The sequence below is a fragment of the Phocoena sinus genome, chromosome 16 (genome assembly GCF_008692025.1).
Source record: "Phocoena sinus isolate mPhoSin1 chromosome 16, mPhoSin1.pri, whole genome shotgun sequence".
Taxonomy (NCBI): Eukaryota; Metazoa; Chordata; class Mammalia; order Artiodactyla; family Phocoenidae; genus Phocoena; species Phocoena sinus.
The window spans coordinates 82391466-82406240 of NC_045778.1; the positions used below are offsets into that span (position 1 = coordinate 82391466).

Here is a 14775-nt window from a genome sequence, read left to right on the forward strand (position 1 = left end):
CGGCCCTGACGGACAAAGTGCTCTGGCACAGGTAACTCAAGGGACCCCCGTGTGGTGCGCGCCCCATTCCACCCCCGGGGGACCATGGCAAGCAGCCCAGCGTGAGCTTTCTGTAGTGAGTGCTGAGGCCTGGCAGCGAGTAGGAGCTGCCTGCCAAGGGGCCTGAGAGACAACCTGCAGAGCGTGCCTCTCAGCATCCACCCCCTCTGACCCGGGGGCGCCTCCCCTCTGCAGCGGACGGTGATAGAACCCGCGGCGCGGGGGCTCCCGAGGACTGAACGAGATGAAGCACGTCGCACAGTGCCTGGTGCACAGTAAATGCTCGATAAATGTTGGCACTTGTTACGACCGTCAGTGGTTTTTCAGCACGTTTACCGACATTTCCAGATGAATCTTCTTCAAAATAGCACCCATGCCCGTTTCCCCAGCTTTCCTCAGAAGATTTGGAGACCTTCTCTTTGGAAATGGCCTTCCAGCCATCGCATCACACAGAGTTTACCGGGCACTGACTGACTCCCTGCTGTGTACCAGGGACTGTTAGGTGCTTCGGAGTACTCTGTGTTGGCAACTTTTCTCACCCAGGAGTGGATTTGACTTTTGGGAAGTGATCCAGAATTCGGCCTACCCAACGCTGGACACTGGTCGTTAGACCAGCAGAAATAGCTTTGCACCCCGATGAGTTGAGACCACAGACTAACAGGCCATCTTTACTTGAAGCCTTACCAGGTGGCCCAGGGGCAGTACCTGAAGAAGTAACCAAGGATGTTCAGAGAAGGGACAGCACTTCCCAAAGGGCTCCTTTGAAAGGCAACACAGCTTCATCCCTAAGAATTCCGGGGGATTGTCCCCCAGACGAGGGCTTGTACTGGGTGCGCCCCGTCCTTGAGGGGTTGGCGGCCAGCCGGAGAAGGAAAGCGTAAAATGATGTGCCACCCGGAGCTGCAGGTGGATGTCGGGCTTGGAGCCAGGTGCGCGCCGGAGGCGGTGGGTGCTGTGTGTGGTCGGGCCTAATTTTTAAGGAGAGCCTCAAAGGTGGAGGCGTCGGTGTCTCCCTTCCGGGGCAGGGAGGCCGGCTCCTCCACTACTAAACAATTAATATTTTGAGCGCGGCCGCTGTTGGCCGCATGGGGCTGCAGGGTTTCTTCCATGGCTCGCCCTGCAGGCGCTGAGGAGGCTGGCTGGAGTGCAGACTCAGCCAGAGCAGAGGCCTCGGCGGAGCCACTGGGACTGGGTGGAGATGCACCCCATAACCAAAACCTGCATGGCCAGGGCGGGGCTTGCTCTCACCCTCCAGGCCCGCTGGGGAGAGCAGAGCACACGAGGCCCCTGGCCAGCTGTGTGGACAGCAGTCGGGTTAGGACGAGCCGTACATCCAGGAGAGGCTGCTGAGGGCTCGGAAGCCTTGCGTCAGGTGGGAAATAGTTGGGGAGGTGGAACCAGAGCAGCGGGCTGAGGGCCGCGGGGCCAAGCCAGCTGCCTTAGCCTGCGGCCTTCCCCGCCGTCGCCGGAGAGCCCTGCACTGAGGCCCGGGGAGGGCAGAGGCGCGTCTCACCCCGGGTGAACCAGGTGCCTTAGGCGAAAGAAGCAGGAAGCTTCCTTTTTCCTTGAGTATTTTTGGACCAAGGCCATGAGTTCTGCCTTGCACACAGTTCCAGTAGCTCTGCCATTAGCTGGACGGTTATTCCAGGCTCACGCGGGAGCCAGGAGGATGGGGTCTCCCTCGGGGCCTGTGATCTGGGCTCTCAGCATCGCCTGGGACCACAGAGCCCCACGCTGGGAACCAGAAGAGGCTGGCGCCGCCGTGTCCCATCGGCTGGGAGAGGGATCCTCGCCTCGGGCACTTGCAGAAGGAGCCAGTGGTAGTACACTGAGCAGCACGTGAATGTCTTCTAGACGGGAGCCGCCTGCCACTGCCGCATCAGCTGCCCGCCCCAGGGTCCCACCTGGGGGCTCACTCCTACTTGAAGAACCCCCAACTTCTCTTCGGGAAACTCCTACCCACTCTTCAAGGCCCAACCCCCGTCAGCTCTGCTCTAGCACGGCCCTCCCCGTGTCCTTGTCCGTGTTGGAGCTCTCCATCCAATGCCACGGCTTTTTCCAGCCTGTTTTTGTAGTATGTTAGAAGTAAAGGTTGTCCCCCATGGCCACTACGAGGTAGCACTCTTCCCGTGTCAGGAACGTCCCTTGCGTTCTCCAGGTAGAGCTTCTCACCCGTCCTGAGCAGCCCAGGCCAGTGTCCCTGTGTCACTGGCATCACGTCCTTTCTGACCCTGCTCCCAATTTCACAGCAGATGGTCACATGCTTCACGTGGTGTGTGCCGTCCCGATGTCAGGAAACTCACACCACCTCCCATTCACCAGTCTGACACTCTCGGGTAGATATATTTAATTCATTTAGTCCAGCTTGGTAAGACGTGCTAAAATGAAAATACTATGTTGATTCCTGAACCTTTGGAGTGACCTATAAACTCTTTTATTTCTTTGTTTTTTCTCTGATACTTGTAGGATGGTAGAGGTCATGGCTGACATGTCGAAATAAATCCAGTTATTTTCACTTAAGCCACGTTATATTTCATATGTAATGAAATATACGTATATTAGAACATAGGGAAAGAGATTATTTACAAGTCAGCCACTCCTAATGTCAGAAGCAGCTGCGGCTGACAGGAGTGAGTTTGGAGTTCTGGAGCCCCATCGTCAGGGGACCCCTTTGTATTTATTCAGGCCCCTCAGAGTGCACACCCCTTGCTGAGCCCGCTTAGCAGTGGGGTCGACCTGCTCTGGCCCATCCAGAGGCCCCCGGCTGAACTGCTGGAGCTCTGCCTGCAGAGAGCAGAGCCAGACCCCTCTGCCCTCGCTCTGCCAGACGCTGACCGGTTTCCCATCCCTAAGATGCAGGGAGCAAGGCTGCTGGGGCCGCCGCTCTGGCCGGCGGTAGCCGTTCGTCCTGAGCACGTCTGAGAGCTGGCAGGGCTGCAGGTGCCCCTCCGCCCGCTTGTCCTCAGTACTTGCATCAGGACCACGTGCCTTGACAGAACAGCATCCCTGCCGTGCCACCCGGCCCAGCAGCTTCCTCTTGCCTCGGGGCCTTGCAAGCCTCTGCCAGTTGCACCGTCACCTGGCAGGTGGAGGTTGCTCTTAGGGAAAACGGTGCTGCCCCCTCTCCCCTCTGCACCAGCCGTCCTCAAGCGGATGTAGGGAAGACCAGGCCCCATGCTTATACCCACCCCCTTTATTCATCTAGTCAACACTCACTGGATGCCTCCTCTGGGTCAGCCACAGAGCTGACTGTTGAGATGCGGACCTATAAGGCAGGTCCTTGCTCTGACCTGGGTTGGGTAGAAGGGACCACCGTGGTGGCTGTATTATTGAGAGCCTTGAGGGGGGGACTTGCAGAGGGGAAAGATTTTGCAGAGAACGTGACCTAGACTCCGTTTGAAGTAGGTATCTTGACCTTCCTGAAGAAAACTCTCTTTCGTTAAAGAAAAGGTGTCTAGAAGACGTGTTTCCCTCTATCCTGTTTTTTCACGTAGTAAAATTGACTTTTTGTGGTATATGGTGCTATGGATTTTCCTACGTGCACAGATTTCTGTGAGCGTCACCGTAATCAGGACCCAGGAGTTGCACAGCCGTAGAAACTGCTCCCACTGCCCATCTGTGATCATAGTCGCCTCCCTCCCCGTCTCCCCGACTCTGGGCAGCCACTGAGCTGTTCTCCATAACCACGGCTTGTGGTTTAGGGAACGTCATAGAAACGGGCTCCAACAGTATTTAATCTTTTGAGCCTAGTTTCTGTGACTCAGCTTAATGCCTTTGAGATTCATCCAAACTGTTTTATGTGTCTGTAGTTTATTCCTCTTAATTGTTGTTGTGTTCCACAGCATAGATACATCTTCGTGTGTTTATTATAGCCATTCTAATAGGTATGTAATGCTGTGTCATCATGGTTTTAATTTGCATTTCCCTAACGGTTATGTTGAACATCTTTTCATGGGCTTATTTACCACAGTATATCCTTCTTTGGCAAGCTGTCAGTTCAGGTCTTTTGCCCATTTTTTAAATTAGGTGGTTTGTTTTCTTACTGTTGAGTTTAAAGATTTTTTATGTATATTGCAGATATAAGTCCTTTGTTAGATATGTTATTTCCAAATATTTTCTCCCAGGCTCTAACTTGTCTTTTATCTCCTAACACTGACTTTCACAGACCAAATTTTTTTTTCATTCTGATGAAGTTCAGTTTATTTTTTAATTTATGAATTGTGGTTTTGATGACACGTCTGAGAAATGTATGCCTAACTTCGGGTCACAAAGGTTTTCTGTTTTCTTCTAAAATTTTTTTAGTTGAAAGTTTTATTTAAATATACGATTTATTTTAAATTAATCTTTATAAGGTATGAGAGTTAGGTCAGAGTTTAGTGTTTTGCATATAGATGTCAAGTTTTCCAACACCATTTCTGAAAATAATACCTTTTTCCATTGAAATGCCTTTGCACCTTTGTCAGAAACCATTTGGGCATACGTGTGCTAGTCTCTTTTGGAAATCTCTATGCTTATCCGTTTACAAATTTCATATTATCCCGATCTATAACAGCATAATAGTAAGTCTTAAAACCTGCTCGTGTGCTTTCTCCCCCTTTTTTTTTTTTTTGCCTTGTTCAAAATGTTTTGACAATTCAGGTTCCTTTGCCTTTCCATGTAAGTTTTGGAATAAGCTTGTCTATATCTTCAGCAGATATCCCTGGAATTTTGAGTGGAATGGAAATAAATCTATGGCTCAATTTTTGGAGAATTGAAATCTTTATAATATTGAGACTTACTGTCCATGAACATGGTATGTCTCTCAAATTATCTAGGTATTCTTTTATAATATTATCAATATATCAGTATTTTGTAATTTTCAACATAACGATCTTGTATATAATTTGTTAGATTGAAATCTAAGTATTGCATTTTTGTTGGAGCTATTATCAGTGACAGAACTGTGATTGATTTTGGGGTGTTGACCTTGTACCTGGTGACTTGGCTAAATTCACCTATTAGTTCAAAGTTGGTTTTGTTGTTGGTTTGTTTTTTGTTTGTTTGTTTGTTTTGGTAGATTCCTCGGTATTTTCCCATAAACAAATCATGTTGTCTGTGAATAGGGACGGTTTTATTTCTTTCTTTCCAAAATGTATGACTTTTATTTCCTTCTCTTGCCTTAGCGTAATGGCTAGAACATCTGCGATGATACTGATTAGGAGTGAACATCCTTGCTTTCTTCTCAGTCTTGAGAGTAAAAGCATTCATCTTTTCACAGTTAAGTCTGATATTAACTGTAGGGGTTTTTTTGGTCTAATATCTTTATCAGGTTATTCCTAATGGCTGAGAGCTTTCATCTTGAATGGATGTTGAAATTTGTTAAATTTTTTTCCTACCACAACTGATATTATTATGTATTTTTCATTAGACTGTTAGTATGGTGGATCATATTAGTACATTTTTAATTGACTTCATTTTTTAGAACAGTTTTAGATTTACAAAAAAATTTGAGAAGTTAGTACAGAGAGTTCCCTGATACCCCACACTCATTTTGCCCTATAATTGACATCTTATATTAGTGTGATACACTTGTTACAATCAAAACCAGTGCTGATATCTTACTAACTGAAGTTCATATTTTATTCAGATTTTCTTAGGTTTTACCTAATGTCCTTCTTCTGTTCCGGGAGCCAGTTTAGGATACCATGATAGATTTGGTCATTATATCTCCTTAGACTCCCCTTAGCTTTGACATTTTCTCAGATTTTCCTTGTTTTAGAAGACCTTGACAGTTTTCAGGAGTACTTGTCAGGAATTTTGTAAAGTGTCACCGTATTCGAATTTATATGATGCTTTTCTCATCGTAGACTGGGGCCGTGGCGTTGTGGAAGACCACAGAGGTAAAATGCCGTTTTCATGCAGTCATGTCAGGGTACATACTGTCATAATGATTTAACGCTGTTGAGGTTGGCCTTGCTCGGTACCAGTGTGAAGGTAAACGTTAGCTCGTACTCGTGTCTACACAGAGTTCTAATCCATCATCGCATGGATCCTTCTGGCCGCCTCTTGCTAATCTGTGAGAAACTGGCCCCAGCCTTCTGCCATCCGTTTAGCTAGTTCTTTGAGCCCAGTATAGCGCATAGCGGTATCAGGATTTTTATCCTGTACTTCCGTGGGAAACAGCTGTATCGACCAGGGTACAGTGCCCAGTGCAGTTCCTTTTGTCTTAATCTTATGGACTCCACTCATTTCCAGAGTTACTTAGGTCACCATGTTTCCTCCCACACGCCTCAGTGGGCTTGTTCATACGTTTGTCATACAGTTAGATTCTCTTGTCACCGCCTGCATTCTTTCCTGGGGTCCTCCAGTCCTAAGTATGTCGCTGTTGTTAATTTGCATACATTGAATGTATGTCTCTATTGTTATTCCTTTTACGAAAGGTCATAGAGTTGGGATCATATAGCGTGTAGCCTTTCCAGAATTTTTTTTTTCACTTGGCAATATACGTTTAAGATTCCTCCATGTCTTTTTGTGACTTGATAGTTCACTCTTTACGTGACTGAATAATATTCCATTGTGTGGGTGTTCCATAGTTTATTTACCTATTAAAGGACATCTTGGTTTCCAGGTTTTGGCAATAGGTGAGTAAAGCTGCTGTAAACATTCACGTGTGGGGTTTTGTCTGGACGTAAGTTTTCCAATCAGTTGAGTGAATATCTAGGAGTGTGGTTGCTGGTTCATGAGGTAAGCCTCAGTTTAGCTTTCTAAGAAACGACCGACTTTCTTCCAAAGTAGCTGTTCCACTTTGCACTTTCATCAGCAATGAATGAATATCCCTCATCCTCACCAGCAGTCAGTACTATTGAGGGTTTTTCTTGTTTGTTTGTTTGTTTGTTTTTTGTTTTTAGCCATCCTGATAGGCGTGTAATTGTATCTCATTGTTTCAACATATAACTCCCCAATGACAAATGATGTTAAGCAGCTTATCATATGCTTATTTGTCATCTGTATATCTTTTTTGGTGAGGAGGTGTCTGTTAAGCTCTTAGCCGTTTTCTAATTGAGTTATTTTCTTACTGTTGAGTTTTTAAGAATTCTTTGTGTATTTTGGATACAAGTCCTTTAGATACGTGTTTTGCAAACTTTTCTTTCAGCCTATGGCTTTTCTTTAAGGTGCCTTAACAGCATCTTTCACAGAGCAGAAATTCATTTTGATAAAGTTCAACTTACCCATTTTTTTCTTTCATGAATCATGCTCTATCCAAAAACTCTTCCCTAAACCCAGGGTCACCTAGATTTTTCTCTAGGTGACCATCTTCTAGGTGTTTTATAGTTTTGCCTTTTAGATTTACGTCTGTGATCCGTTTTGAGTTCGTTTTTGTAGAAGATGCATATGGTCTGTGTCTAGATTCATATTTTGCATGTGGCTGTCCAGTTGTTCCAGCACCATTTGTTGGAAAGACTAGCCTTTTTCCATCGAATTGCCTTTGCTCCTCTATTTATGTGAGTTGTTTTATTCTGTTCCGTTGATCTAGGTGTTTTTTCAGCAGTACATCCTATCTTGATTACTGTAGCTTTATAATAGATTAATTTTTCAAATATTGAATCAGCCCTCCATTCCTGGGACAGACTCCACTGAATTTTGATGTCTTGTTCTTGATGTATTTCTCGATTTGATTTGCAAACACTTCGTTGAGGATTTTTGCATGTATGTCCATGAGAGATGCTGATCTGTGCTTTTCTGGTTACTGTCTTTTTTGATTTTGATATTGGAGTAATTCTAGCCTCATAAAATGCCTTGAGAAGTGTTGTTCCCTTCTCGTCTATTATTCTGAAAAAGATTATGCTGAATTGATGTGTTATTTAAATGTTTGATAGAATTTTCTGGTGAAATTATCTGGCCCTATGATTTCAGAAGATTTTAAACTATGAATTCAAGTTCTTTGATAGTTACAGGACTATTTCCAGTTATCTCTTTCATCCTGGATGAGTTTTGGTAGTTTGTAGTTTTAGATAAATTTGTCTAATTCATCTGTGATGTTGAATATTGTGCCTAGAGTTATTTGTAGGAAAAATTTTTTGTCAATTTAATGTCTGTGAGGTCAGTAGTAACATCCCCTCTTTTGTTCCTCATGTTGATAATTTTTGGGGTTTTTTTAATCAGTCTTACTAAAGATTTATCAATTTATTTTTCTTTTTAAAGAACCCAGTTTTGGCTTCATGTATTTTACTCTATCATTTTTTGTTTTCGATTTCACTAGTTTCTGCTATTACCTTTATTCTTTCCTTCCTTCTCCTTTTGGTTTATTTTGCTTTTCTCTTTCTGGTTTCTTAAGGTGGAAGCTTATTATTAAGTTTATGTTTTATGTTATTACTGATCTGAGACCTTTTTTCTAAAATATGCATTCAATACCACAGATGTCCCTCTAAAATACTAGCTGTGTCCCATAAGTTGTGATATGCTGTATTTTCAGTTTCGTTCAGTTCAATTTTGTTTTCATTTCCTTAAGACTTCTTCTGTGACCCATAGATTATTTAGAAATGGCTTACTTACTCTCCAGATGTTTGGAGATTTTCCTTTTGTCTTTTTCCATTATGATCAGAGAAAATCACTTGTCTGATTTCAGTTGTTTAAAAGTTGTTAACATTTGTTTCATAACCCAGAATATGCTTCATCTTGATCGGTGTTACATGTGCATTTGTAAAGAGTATCTATTCTGCTGTTACTGGCTATTCTATAAATGTCAGTTAAAACAAGTTGGTTCACAGTGTTTTTTATTTCTGCATCCTTGATGTTCTGTCAACTATTTCTATGAATTATGAGAGAGAAGTAGTGAAGTCTTCAAGAATAATTGTGGATTTGTCTAATTATCCTTTCAGTTTTGCCATTTTTTTTGCTTCCTGCATTTGAGCCCTGTCGTTAGGTACATGAGCATTCACGGTTGGGATGTCAAACATTTATTTCATTTTATTTGCTATTTTATTATTTAGTACATTTTATTATCACATATCATTATTCATTTTCTATCTTTTCGCTCGGTTTTTCATTTTTCTTTCCCCTTTCTTTCCTTCCTATGGAATATTTTAACATTTTTTTATATCGTGTATGTTTTTTAACTATATTATCTCTCATAGTTTTTCTAGTGGCTGCTGTAGGGATTATGATACATACTTAACTATCACAGTCTAATTGGAATCAATATTTCTCCACCTTAAAGTAGAATATAGAAGCCTTACCACCATGTAGGTCCTTTAACTCCCCTGCTTTATGTTATGGTGTCTTGTTTTACCTCTGTGTACATTGAAAATCTTATCTGTTGATGTCATGGTTTTGCTTTCAGTCATTAAACATATTTTAAAGAACTCAACAGAAGAACAGTCTTTGGTATTTAGCCAAATAGTTACCATTTGTTTTGTTCTGCTTTTGTTCCTAATGTCCCACACTTCCCTCTGGTATTATTTTGCTTCTTACTGAAGAACTTCCTTTAGCATTTCAGGTCTGCTGGCAACACCTTAACTTTTGTTTTTTTTAATCTGAAAACGTCTTTATTTTAACTTCACTCCTGAAAGATTTTTTTCAAAACTGGGTGTAGAATTCTAAGTTGACAGTGCTTTTCTTTCAGCACGTTAAAATTGCCATCTTGCTTTCTCCTACCTCCGTGGTTACCATAAGAATTCTATAGTCATTCAAACATTGTTCTCCTATAAATAATGCAGCGTTTTTCTTTGCTTTCAAGATTTCTTTCTTTGTCTTTAGATTTCCGCAGCTTCATCATGGTATGTCTGGGGGTGGATTTCTTTGGGTGTGTCCTGTTTGCACTTTGCTGAGCTTCTTAAATCTATGGTTGTATATCTTTTGCCAAATTTGGGAAATGTTTAGCTATTATTTCTTTGAATGTTTTTCTTCGACACCACACTTTCTCTCTCTCCTTCCGGAACTCCAGTAGCACGCATGTTAGACCTTTTGGCTTTTCCAACATGTTCCCGAGGCTGTTTTTGGTTGTTTCCTTTTGACATTTTTTCCTGTTTCTCTGGTTGATCATTTCTGCTGACTTATCCTCAGTCTCACTGGCTCTTCCTCTGGCATCCACATTCTGCTAAGAAGCCCCACGCAGTGCAGTGTTTTCATTTTGTATGTTGAATTTTTCAGTACTAAATTCTCCATTTGATTCTTCTTTGTAACTTCTATTTTTTAAAAAAAAAAAAAACTCTCTGTATTTTCATTTGTTTCGTGGGTATTTTCCCTTCTCACAGCATTTTTATTACAGATCCTTTGAAGTGGTTGTCAGGTGATGTTTATCAAGTCATCACATTGCACACCTTAAGTATCTTACAGTTTTATTTGTTAATCATACCTCAGAAAGCTTGAGGGAGAGGGGCGGTTGTCAGGTGATTCTAACTCCTGTGTCAGCTTTGGCCTTTACATTTGTTGACTGTCTTTTCCCAGGCAAGTTGAGGTTTTCCTGATTCTTCATATGCTAAGTAATCTGGGGTTGTAACCTGATCATTTTGAATATGATATTCTGAGACTCTGGGTCTCGTGTAAATCTTACAGTAATGTTGATACTTTTGTTTATGAGACACGCGACCTGGTTGGATACAGCCCATGAGTCCTGACCAGGCTTCTGCAGGTTGTGGTTTCAGTATCCGTTCCTTTGTAGCCTCCGCAGTCCCGTTCAGGTCTGCCCTCCAGGACCCCAGCAGTGGTCTAACCCTTACCTCAGTTCTCGGAGTCTTGGGTTTAGTGGCAGATCCACACGTGCCCAGCTCAGGGGCGAATCCAGGAATCTGTAAACAACTTGCTGGTGTGCTTTCCCAAAGGCCTCTTTCTCTGCAATCTCCCTGGTCCTTCCGAGTTGTTGGGGGTCCTCCACGCTACCACACACTCCTGCAACTGTGCTTCCATCTAGGGCCGAGCAGTGAGAATACAAAGAAGGGGAAAGCAGTGGGTCCACCCACCTTTGGGGACCATAGCTCTTCCCATCAGAAAGGATGTTTCTCCTCAGGGCCTTCAGCACCTGCGGGCCCCCCACCACTGCAGGATTGCTTGGGGGCGGCGGTACAGGAGTTCAGAGGTAATAGCACAGAGGGGGGCTCCTCCGTGCTCTGAGCATCAGGGGTCCTTCTCCCTCCTCAAGGTGATGAGAGCCCTGGGCTCTGTCTGCAGCAGCAGCACCGCCGGGGTCGAGGCTGCAGTCAGTCCTGGCCGGGGGTTATTGAGGGGAAAAGTGGTAAACTGGCGCGTCGTTGCGGGTTTCTTCAAACTCCTCTTCCCGAACCTTTACTTTCCACGGCCCTCAAATAGCTGCTCTGTGCCTTGTGCCGCCTTGTGCCCAGGCTCTATAAAGGCATTCAGCAGAGACAGGCAGGGAGAAGACGCTGCCTCTGTTCCCCCTGGACCAGAACCCCGTTTCCTTCCACTTTCACGTTCTCCCTCCCAGGTTCATCCCTGGAAAGGTCGTGTGGCCGCTTTGATGCTGAGGTGGCATCAGGTCAGTTTAGCTCGTTTACACTTGAAGAGCACGTAGCGTCAGAACTTGCCTCTGGAGTCACCTGGTCAGAAACCTGGCTCCCTCCCAGATTATCGTGAGCTCCCGTGTGCCAGCCTGGGTGCCCCCTCTGTGCCGGAGGCCAGAGAAGGCAAGTCCTGGGAGGGAGAACCCTTGGAAAGTTGGAAACCTGTCAAATGGCCGTGACCCACGCGTGGACACCGGGTTTGACGCTATGGCGGGGCATCCTACAGGTTTAGGTGGTTGCGGTGGGTGTGTTTAAGTAGCCACCCAAGCTCAAATGGAGATGGCCGTGTCCTTAAGATAAGGGGGATCTAAGGAGCAGTCTTCCAGCAGAGCCTACCTTGACCTCACCCGGACCCCAGAACAGGCAGGAGATGGGGAAGGAGAGGAACACCCAGAATGTGGCCTCCGGAGGCTGCAGGTGCTCTCCGCAGAGGACCTTACGGGAGAGAAAAGGATGGTGTTTCAGTGGTTGCCCCTTAGGGCACCTGAAATGATGGTCCGGCCACTAAAGACTGATGTGGTCACCTCAAGAGAATGTATTTTACACATCGATCATGGTAATCTTTATGAGCAGGTTTTGCTACATTTTAGAATGGTACCCAACAACCGAGAGTGTTGCCCCCCCACCCCCGTTCAGAGGGGTGGGGCTCAGGTCTGATTTTGCACAGGTCCAGGGCGAAGGTGCTGGCTCTGAGCACCGCTTAGACTCATAAGTGCATTTGCTCCCTACAAGGTGGAATTGAGTTTCCAGGTACATTTATGCAATGATGTGCTTGACTGACTAATACTGCATTTCTTGGGCTGTTCGTCCCAATACCATTGCCTGGTACATACAAGGTGAGAAACGGTTTCCCGTGGAAAACCTGACAGTGAAGCTGAAAGTGTTCGATAAACTCTGCGCTCATGTACGGGCGTCCAGTTGTTTTATTTTTACAGTGTTTTTCCCCTTGGAAGGAGGGGCGCTCTGTGACTCGGCAGGAGTCCGTCGGCGCCTGGCGCTCAGGTGGCGGCCGGGGAGCTGCGCCGCGGCTTCTCGGAACTGTTCTGTCTCTCCAGCTTCTGTCTGCACACACCTCTCACCGTGTGCCTGCAGGTTTAGTAAGTTCCAGACTGTCCTCCTGGAAGACCTAGGCAGCATCCTCCCCTGGGCCAAAACACGGAAAGCAAAAACCAGCAACGCTGGGCTGTGGGAAGAAGGCAGGAGACCGGCCTCTGCTTCTCGCTGTATCGACTCGTATCGTTTCTTTTCCGAGACGGCTATCCCTGAAACCTCTTTTTCTCCAAGTTATCACCAAGCTGCCTTGCTTTTCTTTTTTCTTCCTTTTTTTTTTTTTTTTTTTAAGTTAGACACAACAACGGGCGACAGTGATAATGATGAACAGTTTGATTTCAAAACCCTTTCTGAAGAAATCACAGTAAACAGAGTCTGTTTGCCTAAGGAAACGCTCTCAGCAATCAGCTAGTCACACAACCGCCTGTGCTAATGAACCCAGAGCTGTTAACGTGGTTTCTTCAGTTAAATTGATTCATGAATTTTGAAGAGAACATTATCTAATGAATTTTCTTTGAATAGAAAGCAATTAAAAGGACAAATCAGTCTGATTAACCCCAGAGTCACCCTCCTGCCACAAACGGTGTAGAGTTTGAAATTATATCATAAAAAACTAGAGCACATTTGCTATCTTTTTGCCCTCTGCTAATCCATGTAAATTAATGAACAACAAAGTCAATTTCTCTGCTGACCCTTTTCTGGTATCACCTGGATTATGCTGATGTGTAATTTGCTTAATGTTATAATAAAGTCTAAACAGATTTTTCTTTCCCAGTGAAGTGATTATCATTCCCTTCAGTGAAGAAGTGATTTTTCTTATTTAACACGCATGTAAGGGTGTGTTTCCTTTAAGAACCAAATCGCACTTGGCCAGCTTGGCACCGAGTGTAATTAGTGCTATTAGGGACACACTCGGACTGCGCCCCTGCCCGTGGAATCCTTCCCTTTGTTGCTGCGTTGGGCGCTCCCGCCCCCCCTCTGGGGGCCGCAGCTCCGTGTCCAGTTCTCCCACGCCGTGCGTCCCCTTCGGAAAGACAATAGGTGTCGGTTCAGACCCGCCTCCTTCACACGCCAGGCTTCTCCCCAGCGCACGCACTCCACGCCCGCGAAACAGCTCTAAACCTGGAGCAGACGGAGGGAATGTTGTCGTGCGTTTTCCTTTTCATTCCTGCAGCGGGATGAAGAGGGAATGCCATTTGATGTGGTTTAGTCAATTCAGATGGGAATGAAGTTGTTTTATCTTTGCAGCCCTGCTCATTACAGATGCCTGTAGCCAAGGTCACCACCAGCCCCTGTGTACCGTGGCGTTTGGCAGTCTAAGCCTGCCCGCCATCGGATGTGGACAGCTAGTATAATATCAGAGCCCAGCCCGTGGCTTCCTGTTCCTTCTGTGTCCCAGCCGAAGTTGGAAATTAACCAGCGGAACAAAAGGTTTCGAAGTTGGTGTGCAAGCAGGACCTTCTGTGCTCACGGAGCGCACTGCGTGCTAATTTATACACACCCGGGTGCCGGGAGAGCGTGTCTCGGGCCTGCCTGGCGCTCGGGGAAGATGGGAGGAAGCCGCAGACCTGTGAGGCACGGTTGGGGACACCTGCAGAGGGGCCGGCCCGCTCCGTGCCCTGCGTCGCACGCCTCTTCCTCCGTGTCGGGTGACACGGTGACAGGGCCGTGCGGAGCTGTTTTCGTTGAGAATAGCACCTCTGTGTATGTTGATGCACCCTCTCTTTCAGGACTGGAAGCCGTTTGTATCCGAGCTGTCGGAGCCGTTGGCCCAAATCGTGTCACTCTGCTCTCTCCCTTCAGATTCGTTCACCAGACAGGCGCTGTGGAAGCTGCTGAAGGCTGTGAAGTTCGGAGAGACGGTTTCTTACCAGCAATTAGCGGCCCTGGCGGGCAGCCCCAAAGCAGCGCGGGCCGTGGGAGAGGCGATGAGACGCAATCCTGTGAGTTTGTGTCCACGTGGCGGCAGCATGGCCGTGGTCGGTGGGGGGCCTGGGCACTGCGCTCAGGGGGTCACAGTGTCCTCTGACTGAAGCGGGTTTCAGGGGCAGCCCGGGCTGCAGTGGGCAGGGAGGACAGGAAGCGTTTGTGGTGGGGACCTCTGGAAGAGGCGTGGGTGGCACTGGCGGGGTGAAGGTGGTAAAGAAGCTTTCCCACGCACCACCGAGACCCTCCCCGCCCCACGACGCGT

The 14775-nt window shown here is 46.0% G+C and overlaps 1 protein-coding gene across 9 annotated transcripts in view; it reads left to right on the forward strand.

The window, feature by feature from the left end:
* Positions 1–14775, forward strand: part of MGMT (O-6-methylguanine-DNA methyltransferase) — a 348914-nt gene that overhangs the window by 261025 nt on the left and 73114 nt on the right. For all 9 annotated transcript variants that reach the window (XM_032607818.1, XM_032607819.1, XM_032607811.1 and 6 more), the window contains one exon: positions 14388–14527. In XM_032607818.1, coding sequence (XP_032463709.1) covers positions 14388–14527 — 140 coding nt within the window. The remainder of the gene's footprint in view (positions 1–14387; positions 14528–14775) is intronic.